Genomic DNA, 16,565 nt, shown 5'->3' with positions numbered 1-16,565 from the left:
CCCATTATTGCAACCTAAGAATCTACTGATTGTTTATTTGAAATTTGAATTTAAATGTTTCATGTCAGGAATTTAAGTATCAAAGTTATAGTTCAAGTCAAGTTAAAGTTACAGTAAATAGTAACTGTCTAAGAAAATGATCTCTCCATGTGTTATCAAATAGTTATGTTATGAAGTCAGAGTAACTTTAAAATTTGAAAATAAAGTTAATCTTATGCATAAGTGACAAGTTTGTATTGATCAAAATGACCCATGGAGAAAGAATCAGCTTTTCACCAAGCAGATGGACGCCTTTTCAAGACTTTACATTTAGTTTTATACATTAAAAAAAGTTGTCTGTTATGATTTGTTCCCTTAAACATACTTGTATATGTGCACATAATCTACTAATATTAAGAATATATATCTGTGTGTGTACTTTAAAAGAAGATAGACTTTGCTTTTAAGGAAGCTGGTGTGTCCTACATATTCAGATTAGCAAAATATACTGTAATATTGTATTTTATCAGCCCATAGTCACATTGTAATTTAGGTTGTCTGCACTAACACAGATTCACCACTAGATGGAGTCATAAACCACTGACTGCAGGCACTTGTCCTTCAGCCATTGACTGTTTATGTTTACATGCGACATTATAGCTTGCCTGATGTGCAATCAAAGTTAATTAACTGTTACATAATTCAATTACTTGGGCTAATGAGTATTAGTGCCTTTCACGCTCAGTAATTTTACAACCATCTCAATCAGTTGTTGAGCTTAATAGCACTGACATTCACATCCTGTGGTTATGGAGGAGGATAGGACCAAAAGTTTCAGGTGCTGGCCAATAAAAGGTAATGGGTTATTCTCATTCATACTATTATGTTTTGATTATAAGGCATAATATAGTCTGTTTATAGGTTTTAAACTGCCCTTGCTTATGTTGTAAATCAGTTTAAATTCATTCAGCTTAGAAACTTGAGTTCCCTTGCTGCCTTAAAAATGTCAGTTAATTGCACTTCGGTTGATGAATTAGTTCAAAGTTGTGAAATTGTAAAACTAACTGAATTAAATTAAATAAACTTGAGAAAACAAGTTTAATAAACTTAAGACATGTTGTTTAATGAACTAGTCACAGAGACTTTGGTTACAAATTTGATGTCCTTTAATACTTGCTAAGTTTAAAGAATTTCTCTATTTAACATTGAGAACTTTCAGTAGAAACTATTGAACCCATTTTTGGCAAGAGTCAGTACAAAGACAATGTGTTAGACTGGTCTTACTCATACTGAGATAAACTGTAATTCTCGCTGTGAATTCAGTGTGAACCTTTTCACAGTTACAATAGTTCAGATTAACTTGAAAAGAAACAACCATAATGTAATTTAACATGTAACTTATTAAAGACACACAGCAACTTTCCACCATGTCTGGTTTCTAGCACTACAACAAGCAAGGAAGTTTTAAGTCTCTAGCAATGCATTCTCAGAGGTCTGTCTATACTAGTTTTCTGTCTCATAAACTTAATTCCATTAGTTGAGTAAACTCTCAGCTGTTCATTCATTCACCTCATCATTTTAAGTCAAATTGCCTCAAGTTATGAGAACTCATATTTTAAACTTAAGATTTTAGGTGGTGTGAAACTAAAAAAATCTATCATTTATTTGCTCAATTAACCACTATTCAGCAAAACACCTAAGTTTACATTAAGTAAACTAGAAAAGATATGTTGATTTGACTAAATTCCTCTTAATTTCTCCTAACTAACCTCTGTAAATAATGTTTATTTTCAGTGGCTAGTCCATCAACACTAATGAAACAGTGGTATAAATGATGATTAAAATATATATTTGTATATTGGATGTAATGCAGACATATGTGTGAATATGGGAGTGGTTTAAGCGGCTTCATCTACAAAAGTGCTAGGAGGTCAGAGTTTTTCTCGTGTGGATACGAGCCAAAGAGGACAGTGATGATCTGGTTTCTCTTTTCAGTACTGAGCTGAAATCCCTGGATATCATCTCATTGTGACACTTAAGTAAACAAAAGCCAAAGGATTTTCTAAGCGAACCATGGGAATATTTGATTTAAATAAAGCAACCTGGGGAGAGGATTTCTTTCTGCCATTTACCGAACATTTGTGTGAAGACGATAACATAAAAGGAAACAATCTTTTTAAAGAAAACGTTTTTATGTCTCCAGATTGGATGGACTCACAGCTATCATCTTAACACAGGATAAAATTCTGCATTATGTTCCAGTGTTGGGAGAAAACACAGGTGGTCCTCTTGCTTTTTTCTCTGAAACAATATGTGATGATTTGTTGGGTGGGTACGTTTAAAGGTAACATTTATCCTTTGTGTCTTGTATGGAAAATTTATGGCTAGTTTTGTTCTAAATTAGGAAACTTACTATATATAGCTTCCTGTGTGCAGATGTGAATCTAAGCCTGCATCACTGATCTATTTCTGTCACAGATTCATTCTTTTGTTCTTTTGTAGTCACAACATCACAGCTAATGGTTTAATCCCTGTATACCAGTTCAAGCAGCAAGCAAAATTTGAGTCCTGTTAACATCTGAACTCATTTCGCCAAGGGGAGAAGGATTGACTGATGACTGCTTCAACCAGCAAAGATCTCCACAGTAATAAATTGTGTGTGTGGCTACTCTTAGAAAGCATTTAGAATTGTTAATTGCAAAATAGCCTAACATTTATCATCCAGAAGTACCTATTATAATTGAATATCCCCTGTGGACTGTGATGCCTTCATCCATGGTTGGCCACTGAACCCTTACCATGATTCTGTTTACCCAATTTTCCATCCACTAAGCATAATCTCTCAAGTACCCATCAAATATAGTGCAGACTACACATGAGAGATTTATTATAGGATTGAGCTCTTGAGAAAAACAAGTTAAATGCATTTAATGGGCTACAATATATCAAAAAATGCTTTTGTACATTTCCCCTATTATAGATACAATACAGTATTATAATTGTATTTTAAAAATATTTTGATGTAATTTTATTTAAAAAAAAATACTTTGGGTATAAAATAACATTTGAGCACAAAATAAACTAAAATACCTTAAATTAGTCTGCTTAATAGGCCATTTGAAGAGTTTTATTGGGTTAATATTCTATTTTATTACTGCAAATTTTCATTCAAATCTTCAATTCCTGAGATCAATAAAACCAAGGGGGTCTGGTTTCCCTCTCCGCTGCTCTATAAACAGTCTATGATTCCAGCCTCGCCTACATTCATTAGTTTAACCTATTTGCTAAATTATGTCTGAAGATTAGGATTATCTACAGACACAACAATATTAGTGTGGCCCAACAAAAGCCCCATGTGTGGCAGCGTAATGTCTTGATGGATAGGGGCAGTGAAATGTAAATTCACCGCAGACTAATCGTTTGCGAAGCGCACATCCTCGCCACAGCGCGCTTCTGTCGGACACAGACGGAGCGAGTCGAGACGCTGCTGCTGTGTTCAGAAAATGGCCGACAGATTTTCTAGGTTCAACGAAGAGCGTGATTTCCAGGTAATGCATGTCAAACGACCGAACATTTGCACATATTCTAACATGCCGAGGTGTTTGAATACACGAATGCGAATTTAAACGCCGCAGACCGAACACACAGTACAAACAGCATCGTGCATTTCGGTCGCTAGCACTGCAAGCTAGCTTAGCTAAGCGCTAGTGAACGAGGCTAGTGCACTGCGGCTGTTCTCAATTTAACTTCCCTTACGTCTCTGTGTTTGGCTGCGTGCTATATTTGACTACTGTCAGGCGTTATCACCTTCAATAAAAGCCCTTTTCCAACCACTTTAACCCTCCGAACTGTGCAATGGCAGAGTATATATTGAAGTGGAACTAGCACGTTAGTGTAGTGACCTTGGGTATTGGTTATTTATCGACATATGCTAACGATGGATAGCTGGCTAGCACATAGCTAGCTTGTACGCACATTAGGCAGCATTAGCGCTAATAGCCAGAAATGGCTGTATCATTTTGACAACCAAAAAGCCAGCATAGCGGCTAGCTAGCATGTCCATTATTAACCTAGTAACAGCTGGCTGTCTTAAAATGCATGAAATTAACTCCAACAGCTCGAAGCCGCTCAACATACAAGTTTGGTTGGTTTAGGAGAAATTTTATACATGGCTTGCTCAATCATATTGTGATTCTCTCCTAACGCTCACCAGACTGTAAACATTGTCTTCTTCCTTTTTGTACATGTAGCACCTTTTAGTTGTTGTTTTTGTTGTTGTGACAGTGACAGGGTGATTTCTTTCACCCGGATATTGTTTGTTTCTATAATAAAACGTACTTTTTATGAGGCCGCACACTAAGATGGCAATAAGGAGACTTTGTATTTTGCTTCAGCGTGAGGTCATTCATAAATTCTATTAATTATTTACCTATACTCCCCATTAATAACATTTTCTTTGACACTTCAGGTTGTTTATTTCTATACATTTCTGCTAGAGCTGAGTTGCCGAATTTCACAATCTGCTCCTGACTGTTTGTCTTCCCTATCTGTGATCTATGACCGCACCCAGTAAAAGACAAACACAACATTACTCACTGAACTACAAAATTAACTTGTTTCTAGTTGGTTAGTGGGTGTGTTTTTTCTCTTACCATAAACACGCTTATATTTATCACAGGTATTTCCTTTCAAATCCCTCTGGTAACATTATACTCTCCGTGCTTTGCCCAGCATCAGTCACACTTTGCATCCATCAATACTTAAAAGCCATCTAACCAGTTACTATTGTGTAATTGCCGCTACTGACATAGTAGTTGTTGGTTAGTCTACCAACTGTTATTAAACGTTTTTATAACGGTAATAACGCTGCTATTACTGGTATTTCACTAATAGTTACAACTGAAATACCAGTTTTATCATCCATGCTTGTAATTGTAATCTATTGATCAATGGTAATATTGTAATTTGAATTTAAGATGTTGTTTTGTGACACAAAATCATGCTTCAGAGTTCTCCCGTTTGTAATTACAGCACAGTGTCTGCAGTAGTTTCAAGTGGGTTTGTCAAATAAAATCAACCTCTCGCATCTAGGTCAAGAGTTTTGGGATTGCATTAGTGGTGTTGGTGTGTGATTTTTAAACAGCTTCAAAGCATAGTTTCTCTGAAGCATCTTTTCAAACATCACATCAGCCAGTTGGAAAAGTTGTGATGTTGTACTTTATAAACATAGATATTAATATAAATATGAAGATGGCAAGCATGTTTGCTAAGCAAAATGTATACCAGTTTTAAAAAACATTGCGTCTGTGTCTTGTCTCTGTGACCTTGTGTGCTTTTTTTTCCCCAGTGTTTTCTGCAGGGAAAGGAGAATTGCTGCATCAACAGCAATATTGAGGCTTGGTTAGATAAAGAGTTTAGATCAGTATTAAATACATACTCAACTCTTTGGGCCTCTGTTATTTACATTTTATCTTGTCATCAATGCACACTCTAAAACCAACAAGAAAAAAAGTTTGAACACAGAGTTTCTGGTGTACTAAATATTGGGTTGTTTGTTATTGTAGAGAGTAGTATCAAACTTTGCTCCAATGTGTAGCCATTTGTTTTTGTAAGGAATCAACTGTTTGCTGGAGGTAATGTTGTGGCAAAATAGTCAAATTGTAAGACGTGCAATGGAGCATATTACAACTTTAATCATGTGTATTGGAGAAATTGCTTGTTTTTTCCTATGCGGCCGCTGTGGAACTCAGTTTTCTGCTATTTTGTCAGTCAGAAGTGAATTGCTGTGTGGTCTGAATGAGTCTGTTGAGGGAGCTCCGGCTCAGCACAGTGGAGCTCTGTGTGTGAGATCTACTGTGAAGGCATTCATATGCTCAGTATTCAGAAAGTTTCTCACTGAGTCCATGGATTAAAGCTTGCTGCCAAGCAAAACAGCACAGGAAACACCCACAGATGGTCTACCTAGTATCTACAGCACAACCAGCCAAACAGCGTTGTCCACTGTATTGATTTACATTATTGTTGGCGCTTTATCATGCAAGTAGTCTTGAGTTACAGAAAAGTACAAGGCAATTCATGAACACCTGCAAAGACGGCCCACAGTAGCCCTTTCATTTCCTAATGTAGTGTTGTATGGAACATCCACTTCTCTGATGTAGCAAAATTGGCTATTTACTTTTGTAATGCACATCAGAGCTCACATCATTCTATGAAACATTGCTGTGATGTTTGTGTAATAGAGTCAGGATGATGAGGAAGCGAACGGCAGTGAAAATAAGAAGTCAGTGTGGTGAGTAGAGGCAGTGCTGATAGCACATTAAGTGGTCTGAGCAGAACGTCAGGAGAGGAAGAGAATAGGGGGAAGAGCAGGGAGCCATCGATTTGTTCATAAATAAATCCTTTCACTTCCCCAGCATCTCTCCTTCTCATAATCCCTGGCTTCACTCATGCTGATGCAGGTTCCTGTTTCATTTGAATTAATGACTGCCAGTGTAGCATCAAATCACCTCATTTTGGTGGGCTGATTTGAACAATTGCTTATCTCTGCAAAACCAGATTCCCTAGAGAATGGGGTGGTGAAAGCTCGTTGCATGGGTACAGCTACATTAGCATTGTCTTTTTACAGCAATGTTTGCCTCACAGTTCTGCAGAATAATCAGAAAATGCTGTAAGCTGAAGAAAATTTTCAATTAGATTCCAATACAAGAAACTTTCAATGATATAAAGGCAAAATGAAGGTTGTACTGTACATGTTCAATACCTTAAGCACACATGACAATGGAGAAAAAATACCAATGTGTTGTGTGGGGTTTCTCTGGTTAAATTGGATATAGCTGTCCACACATGCTATTACTTGTAGCTGCAAGTGGCTAGTAAATAATATAATACCTTGTAATATTTTTGGAACCTTTCAGTTTTCTGCTTGTATGGAGGTCAGGAGAAAAGTGACTCACAAACATGACCTTCATCTCTCCTCTGCTGCTAAAGAGAGGAAGCCATCTGTCTCAGAGCACAGACTGCTCTATAAACTCACTCCTTTGGTTGGGGTAGAAAGCCCATTACTCACTCTCTGTCCAACCCAGGGCATGGACTTTAATATACATGCTCAGTTTGTATATGTAAAGCTATGCTTTAGAGTCACACAGAAAATATCACAGCAAATATAGCAAGTGTTTCTCCACTATCACTTCTGCAATACATTTTCCAAGAAATAAAGAGAATGAAATCAACCCTATGAAGTCCAGTTTTAGTCATGGCTGTGAATAAACTAAAGCATTTGCAGTGAAAGTGAAATGTAAGTTATACTAAACTGAAGGTTCTTTTATATTACAATAATATTTACTATACGGTATATTATTGATATATTTCATTATATTTTGTATGTACTGTATGTTTCACTTGAAATTTAGAATTAAATGTAGGGATGTGCGATGATAATTTAGGACAACATATGGCATGAAAAAAACACATCTACCTTTTTGATATGTTGGTCAACAAAAGCTCAATGAATCCAGAATCACTTGAGAGACTGACCTCTGTCTTGATTAATGTATTTTGTTCTCTAGAAAATATAAACTCATTTTGTCCTGCTATTCATTTAGTGTGATTGACTGTTATTCAGTGCAAATGACAGGCAGTAGGTACACCTCCCTGCACGGTGAAGACTCACTGTTTTGCTAACACAGACATGAAAATAAAGGCAATGGTTGTCCTGTTTTAAAATGATTTTTGTGGCTGTGGCTGAATTCTTAGTTAGAATCTCTTCCTGTTATTACTGTCAATTAGGGAAGCAACTAAGGATTATCTTTACTATACATACAACTTCCTGTTAGTTTCCAAGTTCGCAGATTATTAATTTGATCTCTGTCAGAAAATTGTGAAGAACAGTTATTACACTGTCCCAGATGTCTTCAAACTGCTTGTTTTTTTCAGTCAGTAGTCCAGAAATCCAAAGATGTTCTGTTTATTATCACATAAGGCGTCTATGACCTCTTAATCGGGAAATAAATAAATTGTAGTTTTTCTGTGAGTTGACCACTTTCAGCTCTACTCTCAATCAGGCAGCACTGCTCCCTGACATAATTCTTAAATATAAATAAAACTCTATTTGTGTCTCCCTCAGGGTGGGAATCACTTTGACCAGTATGAAGAGGGCCAGTTGGAGCTGGAGCAGGCGTCCTTGGACAAGCCCATCGAATCGGTAAGGCTGCATCCATCATCCCGCACCATTGGACCAGCTGTGAGAGTGGATATGATTGGTCCAGGGAGGAATAAGAACCACACCTTTTTACTTCATTCATACTGTCCGTGTAGATGCATCCAGTGTTTTCTTGAAAACAGTTGCCACCTAACCTGTAGAATCACTTGTCTCATGTCCATTAATACCCCTTTAAGTCCCTCCCACTTCCCATGTCCTCTGCCTACTCCATTTCTTGTGTGACAGTTAAAATGATTATTTATATGCTAGATTTTTTCTGTTTTTATGTAGAGCTGACAGATAAACGTTATATTTTTGTATCAGTCTCCCATTAGTCATTGTTAGTCATCTTAGCACTATGAGAAGAGATGACTGAAAGCATGGAGTGGATGAAGCACTGTCATTAATGGCTGTTATCTAAATACTGTAGCTTTTCATTAATTTCAAACTCCTTCAAATGTAATATCCATACTTGGTAATGACCTGATTTTACTCTGGATACTGAGTGCAGGCGCTTTGAGTAAGGTTCCCACACAGAGCTGTACAGTTTTGTTACATTTCTACGATCCATTGGAGACTCACTCATTTAACTACTCTTTGATGTAAGAATTCTTTGGATTTATGTAGTTATAAATATAGCCTTCTTATCTGTGTACACCCAAACTGATTAAATCTATGTTGCAGAGCAGATATGAATTTTGAAACAGCCAGATTATGTAGAGTTTACATTTGTGTATGTGATTATTTTACAATGGCTCAAATTTATCTGTTTATGAAAAACAGGCAGTGCTTATTCCACCCCATTTAGCGAACAAGAGTGCGCACATTAGATGGTGTGAATGGTTACATTTGTGTTTGAGTGAGTGTGTGTCTATGTAGCTTTAGAATTTCTGTGTTAGTGTATAGTGTTTGTGTCTATAGGACAGTTATCTTATTGTACACAACTTGGGGTGTTCGACATTTCTCTCCTGCAGCGAATTGGCCCCTATTAGCTAAGCAGCAATGACCCGGTTTGTATTTGCACGCTCTGCTTTCTTACTCCTATCTTTAGGGTCCTTGTAACGCTTCTCTGACTATCTTCCTCTCTCTTTCTCTCCCTCGCTGTTTCACCACTGTCACACTTTACATCTTTTCTCTCTGTCTATCTCTACTTCTCTCTCGCTCCCTCCCTACTACACAGTGATTCGGTGTACAGTACCCTCTGTCATTCTGTGCTGGCATGGTGCTTGTGCAACTGGGACTGCATTTTTCGCTGAAGAGGCACATCGATAATAGCGCAGGCAGCTCTCTTCTTTCTGTCTTTCCCACTCTCTCCATCCCCCCTTCTGTCTCTGAAGCAGTGTGGTGAGCAGGCCCAAACTCCTCTAACCTCCACAGTGTCAGGTCGCCTCTCCTCCACATAATGAATGTGCTGTGTGAACCAGTCCGACAGGATGAGCCACCAGGTAGAGAACAAAATGGTGGTGCACCTGAAGCATTTATGCAAAGCAGCATAATGATAGCTAACTGAGTGATTACTATAAAATATAAAGGCATGTTTCTTAGTTAAAACTATACTTAGCAGTTCCAATGGTTAATTGCATGTAAATTAGATTTTAAAATCATGAATAAACATGAATGAAGTTTTGTTTTTTTTTTTGAAGCTAAAACATCCGAAATAATACAGCAATTAACACAGATTTTTTCAGAGGACAAAATTAGATAAGCCTCAACATGCAGCACACTTTTCTAATAGTGTACCTGCATTTTTTTCCCAATTAAAAGGGGTGTAGGTTACGAGGATGTTATGAAGCTTGCAACCTGATAGATTTTAGTCTTGATGCAGCTGCAGGAGAAAAACTAATAAAAAAAATTGGCATTTGCACATGCGTTATTTATCATAAGTATGATTGTATTTGTAGCTTGGTGGTGTCTTTTTCATATTATAACTAGAATTCAGAAAACCAATAAGATGAAAATGTTCTGTTCTGGTCAAGGTGTACTGTACTTTCTCACAGACACACCAACAAATTTCCACTATGTGTAGGTGGTTGAGAGGGAGAAAAGCATAGGAGAGAGGTGGCCTGCTCACCTGGCTTGAGTGGCTCTTTTGCTCCTGCGCTATTATTAGTGGAGGAGAGCTGAGGGCCGCGCTGCAGCATCACACAGTTCTTTACACATCCGTGGAAAAACGGCCACAACAGAAGTGCCGTCAACTGTCACTTAGTCATTAATCATAATACTCAAAATAGTCTTTTTGGAAAGTAGGTGCTTTTAAAGAAGGTGATTTTATCCACAAGCAGGTAAACACAACAATTTGTTACCTATTAAAGCTGATCATCCTAATGATCTGAATTTTAGTGGATTTCAGAAGGGTTGTGGCATCAAAGGGTCATAATAAAATTAGGGTATAATTCCAGTTTAAATGTCAAAATTCACTCAATAACTTCAAAAGGCCATTAGAAGAGGAGAAATGTTATCTACACTTTCTAAGGCTCATAATATACCACCAGATATGACTAACAGTACATCTTAATAGATATTTGAAATGTGAAAATATGTCATTAGGTTCAAAGATCAATCCCTGCCTCAAATATAAACCTCTGAGGCGGTGGGATTTGTGGCAGTTGTCCACAAGTGTTACATCTTGGAACTGTTCGTGAATGCTTCAGCCCAGCTTCTCGGAGCCCCTCCCTTGCCACTTATTGTGTGTGATCTATAGGCAGCTAGAGGTCTGTGGTACTTTATTGGGATCTTTTTTCTCTTCCTGTCTTTCCCCTTTGGTCTTTTTTCTATTTCTCTCTAACACTGTTTTTGCATTGCATGTGTTAACTTGGTAGCATTCAGTACTATTTCCTCACAACACTCTGTCCTAATCACTACTACAGTTTTTCTCCCAGACTCATTCCTCCCACGTCTCTTACCCCTCCCAGTCCTTTAAACCTACCATCCTCCTTCCTCCTCTTACCTGACCCAGTGCCAGAGCGATATGCAGTGGGCAGCCTCAGAGCCACAGAAACCACACATACACACCAGAAATCTAAGAAATGCACAGATACAGGTTTATACAGATCTCAGGAAGACTATTTATGTTTATTATGCTAATAATTATCTTTAATGCATTTTCTGATGCCCACCAGGACTTTTTATGTATTACTGTATCAGCTGTTAGCCTTTGCATTACAGCCCTACAGTCTTTGGCACAGCTGTTTCTCTCTGTTAATTGTTAAACTTTTCTCACCTGTCGGGTGGTAAGACGACCACAAGGAAAAGGTCAAATCCAGCCTTTTTAACATCCTGACCTGCGTTTTTTTTTTTACAACATCACAGGCTTTGCATTTAGCACCAGATTTAACCATGTGAGCAGAACAAATGATGGTCAAGGTCATTGCTGAGACCCTACAAGTGATTTCAGTTTTTACGTTAGCAGTGTAGTAAGACTAGACATAAAACAAAACAACTACTAGAAAACTTAACAAACCAACAAACAGTCTGAGCAACCTCACTTAACTACACTTTGCTAAAATTCCAGTCCTTGAAATGGGGCTTCAGAATTTTGAGGTAAGTATGTATTTTTAAATTATTATTTTTAAAATTTCACTAATTAATCTCTGCTTTTGTGTGATTTTCCCCATCACTTACTTAATCAAATCTTTAAATCCTTCACATTGATCTGACACCTCTACACTTGCATCCATTTAGTCGGAAAAAGGGCCATATGTTTTCGCCATTTGCTTCTTGGTACACCTAGACTGTTTTAATTTAGTCACACATGCAACAAACACAAGGGAGCTGCTAAAATTTCTGAGAAGCAGTAGACAGCGAAGCTGTCCACCACCAGCAGCTCACATTTTGCAAGATAGAACCTTAATGTGTCTGTCTCAGTGTTTTTTTTCAAACATACAATATTTCTGATCTGTTGTCTGAGGAAAATGGCAAAATATGTGTTTTTGTTTAGTTTATGTAGAGATGCTCGGGGGGATAAGTTTGCCTGTTCCATGTTATATCCTCTCTAGTAATCTGAGCTAGAGCAATTTTACATTCCCAGACAGGGACTCACAAACACATACACATGCTCTGTCCCATAAAAATGGCTGTATAGACTGAAACAGTAAAACTAAATACTCTGAGGTCTCTAGGTGGGGTCCCCTGCATATCACTGCCCTTACCCGTATCTTTTGCCATGCACTGTGCCAGTGACAGCACATTGCACACTTTTAAAAACACCCCCTCCTGTAGATCTCTTTTGTTTGGATAACATTTTCTATTTTTTCTTTCTCCTGTATTAACAGTCAGTTGGTGGATTTATTGAAATGCCTACCTTTTCTGTTTGTAAACAGTATTATGTTTATTTAAAAGCAAAGAGAGATTTGTATTTTTAAGAACTAGAGAAGCTAGCAGAATTGCAGTTGAAAGCGTTTGGCCGGTTTCTTACGTTGTGTCACGTGTGACTGTTTTTTTGACAGCCCAGTATTTTAAAGCCAGGTTCGTATGGAAATGCCTTCACTCCACTTGCACTGCTGTTGGACTCGCCGTCGTTGCTTTCATCCGTCTGTCTGTCTATTCTTTTGGTGCACTCATCTGTTGTTCAGCACTCAGTCTACACCTCATCTCCGCCTTCTAACCTGTGCTGAGACAATTCTGACCTGATCTCTTTACAGTTGCAACTGTTGCCTCATCCAACTTGCCTTTCCTGATTTTAGTTTGTTTTAAATATCTAATAAAAATGTTGATAAAATACAAACTGAAGAGGAAAGATTTTTAATTCAAGATCAGGCTAAAATTCTTTGAGGTTGCAGAGGTTTGCATTTCACTATGTCGCCCTTGGTCCTTTGACTTGCATAATAAACAAATCAGCTAGCAAGAATTGGGTAGACTCTGAGCAAGTGTAGTTCCCAGCAGCTTGTTTAAGGTGCATTTTATTTTTTTCTCTTCCTTCAAGCCTCATAGATCAGCTAATTCCCCAAATCGATAAAGCTCGTGTGTAGAATGTTGTTGCACCATAATACTGCAGTAGAGGACAGAAGCAGGCCCAATGTCAGTGGCAGGAGTGGCATTCACTGCAGCAAGCTCTGCAGTGTTTCTCTACACAATGCAGTCAGAAGACACTAGGGAAGAAGGAGTCCACTTTAGCAGTCACACAGCCTCTAATTCTGTGCATCTTATAATATATTAAGAACCTGTGAGATAGGAACAAACCATACAGTGATTTGCAGGATCTGTTAGTGTAGTCTTCAGTGTCCCAATTTATAAGGTGATTCAGGCAGGTTGTTTCCACTTGTTTTTCTGCCATTTGAGACCCAGCACAGATTCCTGTCTTATGTCATCCCACTGTGGAAGAGATTTAACAATAACACAGAGTAAACATAGCTCGTACATGCATAAAATGGAGGGGGAAAAGTCCAAATCCCCACAGAAACGGGAAGTGAAGAACTTCAACCTCTCTCGAGTATTCGAGGCAAATGTCAACCAGATAATTTGGATATATTTAATCCAGTAGTCCTGATGCTGAAGTGACATTTGCCAATATTTACAACTTTGTTTTTTGCAGAATGCTAAATAGGGCAAAGGAAAGCAACAGTTTGCTCTGCAATGCCAAAAACTGTGATTTAAAAGAAGAAACAAACAAGGATTAAGCCAAATGTATACCGGTTGTGACCTTGTTGGCGGAGATGCAGTGTGTGCTGTGTGTGTGAGACTTCCACTCCCCCTCACATGCACTAACCCATACAAGCCCAACTCACCTCCACCACCCTAGAAACTCACCCTCATCATGGCTCAGCCTGCTCTGCTCTGCCCCTTTATCCCGACCTCCTCTTTTGTCAAAGAGAACTAATTGAGACCTGTTGAGCCATCACCTTCCTCTCTGTGCCTGATCCACCTGATACTAACACAGTTGGAGTTTTGTTAACCCGTCCTCCACCCCCAGCCCGCCCCACCCCTCTGTATGTGTACCATTCACAGTGCACTACTAACACCGACGATCCTTTTTGTTAAAACACTTTAACAAAAAGCTGCATGCTGTTTTTTTTTCTGTTTTGTTCCAACCCCTTCACTTTCTGTTTGTGAAAGTTGATGTCAACCTCTTTGTGATTATAAATATCCTTTTTGTTTGGTTTGTATGTTTTTTTGGTAGAATGCAGCACTCTGGTGAATGTTAGACAAGCTTGGAATAGTTATAATCACAACAGAAAAACACTGCTTATTAAGAAATCTCATTGTTTCCTGTTTATTTGTGCTTGAGGATGTACTGTAGTGTGTAGTGGTGGGACGGTCTTGCATTTCACTTAATGTTTTTGTTTTCTTGCTGACCCATACTAGTGATATAACGGTCTCCGACATGCACATTTGGCCCCACGGTGTGCTAGGAATTCCTGTTGTGTAGGTTCTTGCACACTTTTCTAGACTCTTTGGTTCGTTATCAATTGTCTGATCTTGTCCACATTGTTAGCCGTGTGCTGTTTGTCATAGCAATCATTGGTATTAAAAGAAAACCAGAAAAAAATACTTTAAAGTAGATGGCCTAAAGCAGTTGCGCGTTTTTGGGGGTCTGCTGTGATGAACTCATTGTAAGTACATTTCTGGAAACTAATCAGAAAAGACCATCTAGTCTGTAAAGTTGGGTTTTTTTTGTAAATTCTGAATACCAATGTTGTCTATGATCAAATTAGTGACATTCTTACTGCATACACTCTGGTCTCACAGTTGTTTAAAAGTGAAAACGTGACTGAGACCTGACAATGGATAACATACCAGAAATGCTGGAGGTGTTCAAAAACATGCACAACAGCTATTTTTAGTATATCTGATGGGGCTACATGCACACAATGTGTCCCTCTCTTCACCTGCACACCCACATATCCCCTCACACGTGCATATTCTGTCCACGCTGGGCCTTGTAATGGTAATCCAAGGCCCACTAGCTCCACTTCTGTCTCTTTCTCTTGCTATATTATTTGTGACAGCTACATTATGTTTCATGGTGCTCCCCTTGTCATGGTTACGGAATCACAGCAAGCTTGGAGTTTCTGGTCTTCGTTTTGTTAATGCTAGATTTCCATACCTGTTCTGTGTCACTTTTCTTTGTGTACTAAGATCTTGCTCTGTAGTGGTTCATATATGTATGCGTGTGATACATATATTGCCCTCTCCTTACTCCTCCTCCTCTTAACTTCTCAGTTAGTGGATGTGACTTGATGTGTTATCTTTATCATCCAAAAAAAGAGAAATGCTCATGCCCAATTTCTTTGCCTGAAAAATGTTTTTTTTAAACTGCACTCCTACTGTAGGAGGATATCTTGTAATTTACAGGCTACATATAGCCTCATGTATTCATCATAGTGGAAATCCTACCCTTCCTCTCAGTTTCCCACCCTTTACCCCCTCCCCCTTCCCCTCAGCTGCCCTTACCACTCCTTGTGCTGGAAGACACTGATTGTTACACGCTGTAGGTGATGACGATAATGACAATGGTGATGGTGGTGGTGGTTGTGCTGATGATGATAGCGTGATCTGAGTGTTTTTATTTTATTTTGTTTGTTTGTGTTTTCACCCGTGCCCACGGGGTAAAGCTCCTCTTATTATTGGAATATTTTTGGTTTTTTTCTCCTCTGTTCTCTCTGCTAGGACAACATCGGGCACCGGCTGCTTCAGAAACATGGCTGGAAGTTGGGACAAGGCCTTGGCAAAACCATGCAGGGTAAGGACGCACTCATCTGTACACCTATGCTCTCATGTATGCTGGTGGTACTGGGCCACTACCTTCTGTCATTTTCTTTCCCCTCACATTTCCGGTTGCTTTTTTTTTTCTTGGCTTTTTTTTTTTTTGTATGAGCAGATATTGTTTTCTCTTCACATCCTTTCTCTGACCTCTTCCTTTGTGTCTGTTGTCAGGTAAAACAGATTATTACTTAAACAAATGGCATTTAAGCTGTTCTTGTCCCTGGGGTGTTGTGAAGGATTAAGACTGAGGAAAGGAACCATGGGAGTTGGGGGATGGAAGGGAAGAGTTTATTGGCTTCTTTCGATGCATTTAGTTCACAGCAATGCAGATTAAAGTTGACTTTGCACATTCAGTTGTTCGAGCCATCCATCTTGGAGAGACGTAGTTGTAAACAAGTGGTTTTCTGATTTGCCAGTTTGTTGCCTGTAGGGCATGTCATCATTATACATTCTTCAGATTTTGAATCGCTGTTTGAAAACTGAATCTGATCAGATCATATGTTTGGGTTTATAACATGGCTGTAGGAGCTGAGTGTTGTTCAGAAATGGGCACTTGCTTGTTTTTCTTTTCAAACGGTTATGTGCACATGATTGACTTCGAAAACGCCTACTAGCCAACATCAAACATGGCTGTGTCTTTGCTGGAATGTATGGCTTCAAATTCATCTGCAAACTGTTCTCAAGTCTT

The 16,565-nt window shown here is 38.5% G+C and overlaps 1 protein-coding gene across 8 annotated transcripts in view; it reads left to right on the top strand.

Moving 5' to 3' along the window:
• Window positions 1-3,373: 3,373 nt before the first annotated feature.
• Window positions 3,374-16,565, top strand: part of gpatch8 (G patch domain containing 8) — a 28,039-nt gene continuing 14,847 nt past the window's right edge. For 2 of the 8 annotated variants that reach the window (XM_055005448.1, XM_055005450.1), the window contains exons 1-5: window positions 3,485-3,527; window positions 8,102-8,179; window positions 9,151-9,186; window positions 12,622-12,640; window positions 15,782-15,854. In XM_055005448.1, the coding sequence (XP_054861423.1) occupies window positions 15,848-15,854 (7 nt within the window). In that variant the 5' untranslated portion in view covers window positions 3,485-3,527; window positions 8,102-8,179; window positions 9,151-9,186; window positions 12,622-12,640; window positions 15,782-15,847. Of the gene's footprint in view, window positions 3,528-8,101; window positions 15,855-16,565 lie in introns of those variants that run through there. The other 6 variants (XM_055005446.1, XM_055005449.1, XM_035957131.2 and 3 more) reach the window with 4 other exon arrangements.

This window comes from Amphiprion ocellaris, chromosome 19 (assembly GCF_022539595.1).
Source record: "Amphiprion ocellaris isolate individual 3 ecotype Okinawa chromosome 19, ASM2253959v1, whole genome shotgun sequence".
Classification (NCBI taxonomy): domain Eukaryota; kingdom Metazoa; phylum Chordata; class Actinopteri; family Pomacentridae; genus Amphiprion; species Amphiprion ocellaris.
This window is presented reverse-complemented; position numbering and strand designations above follow the sequence as displayed.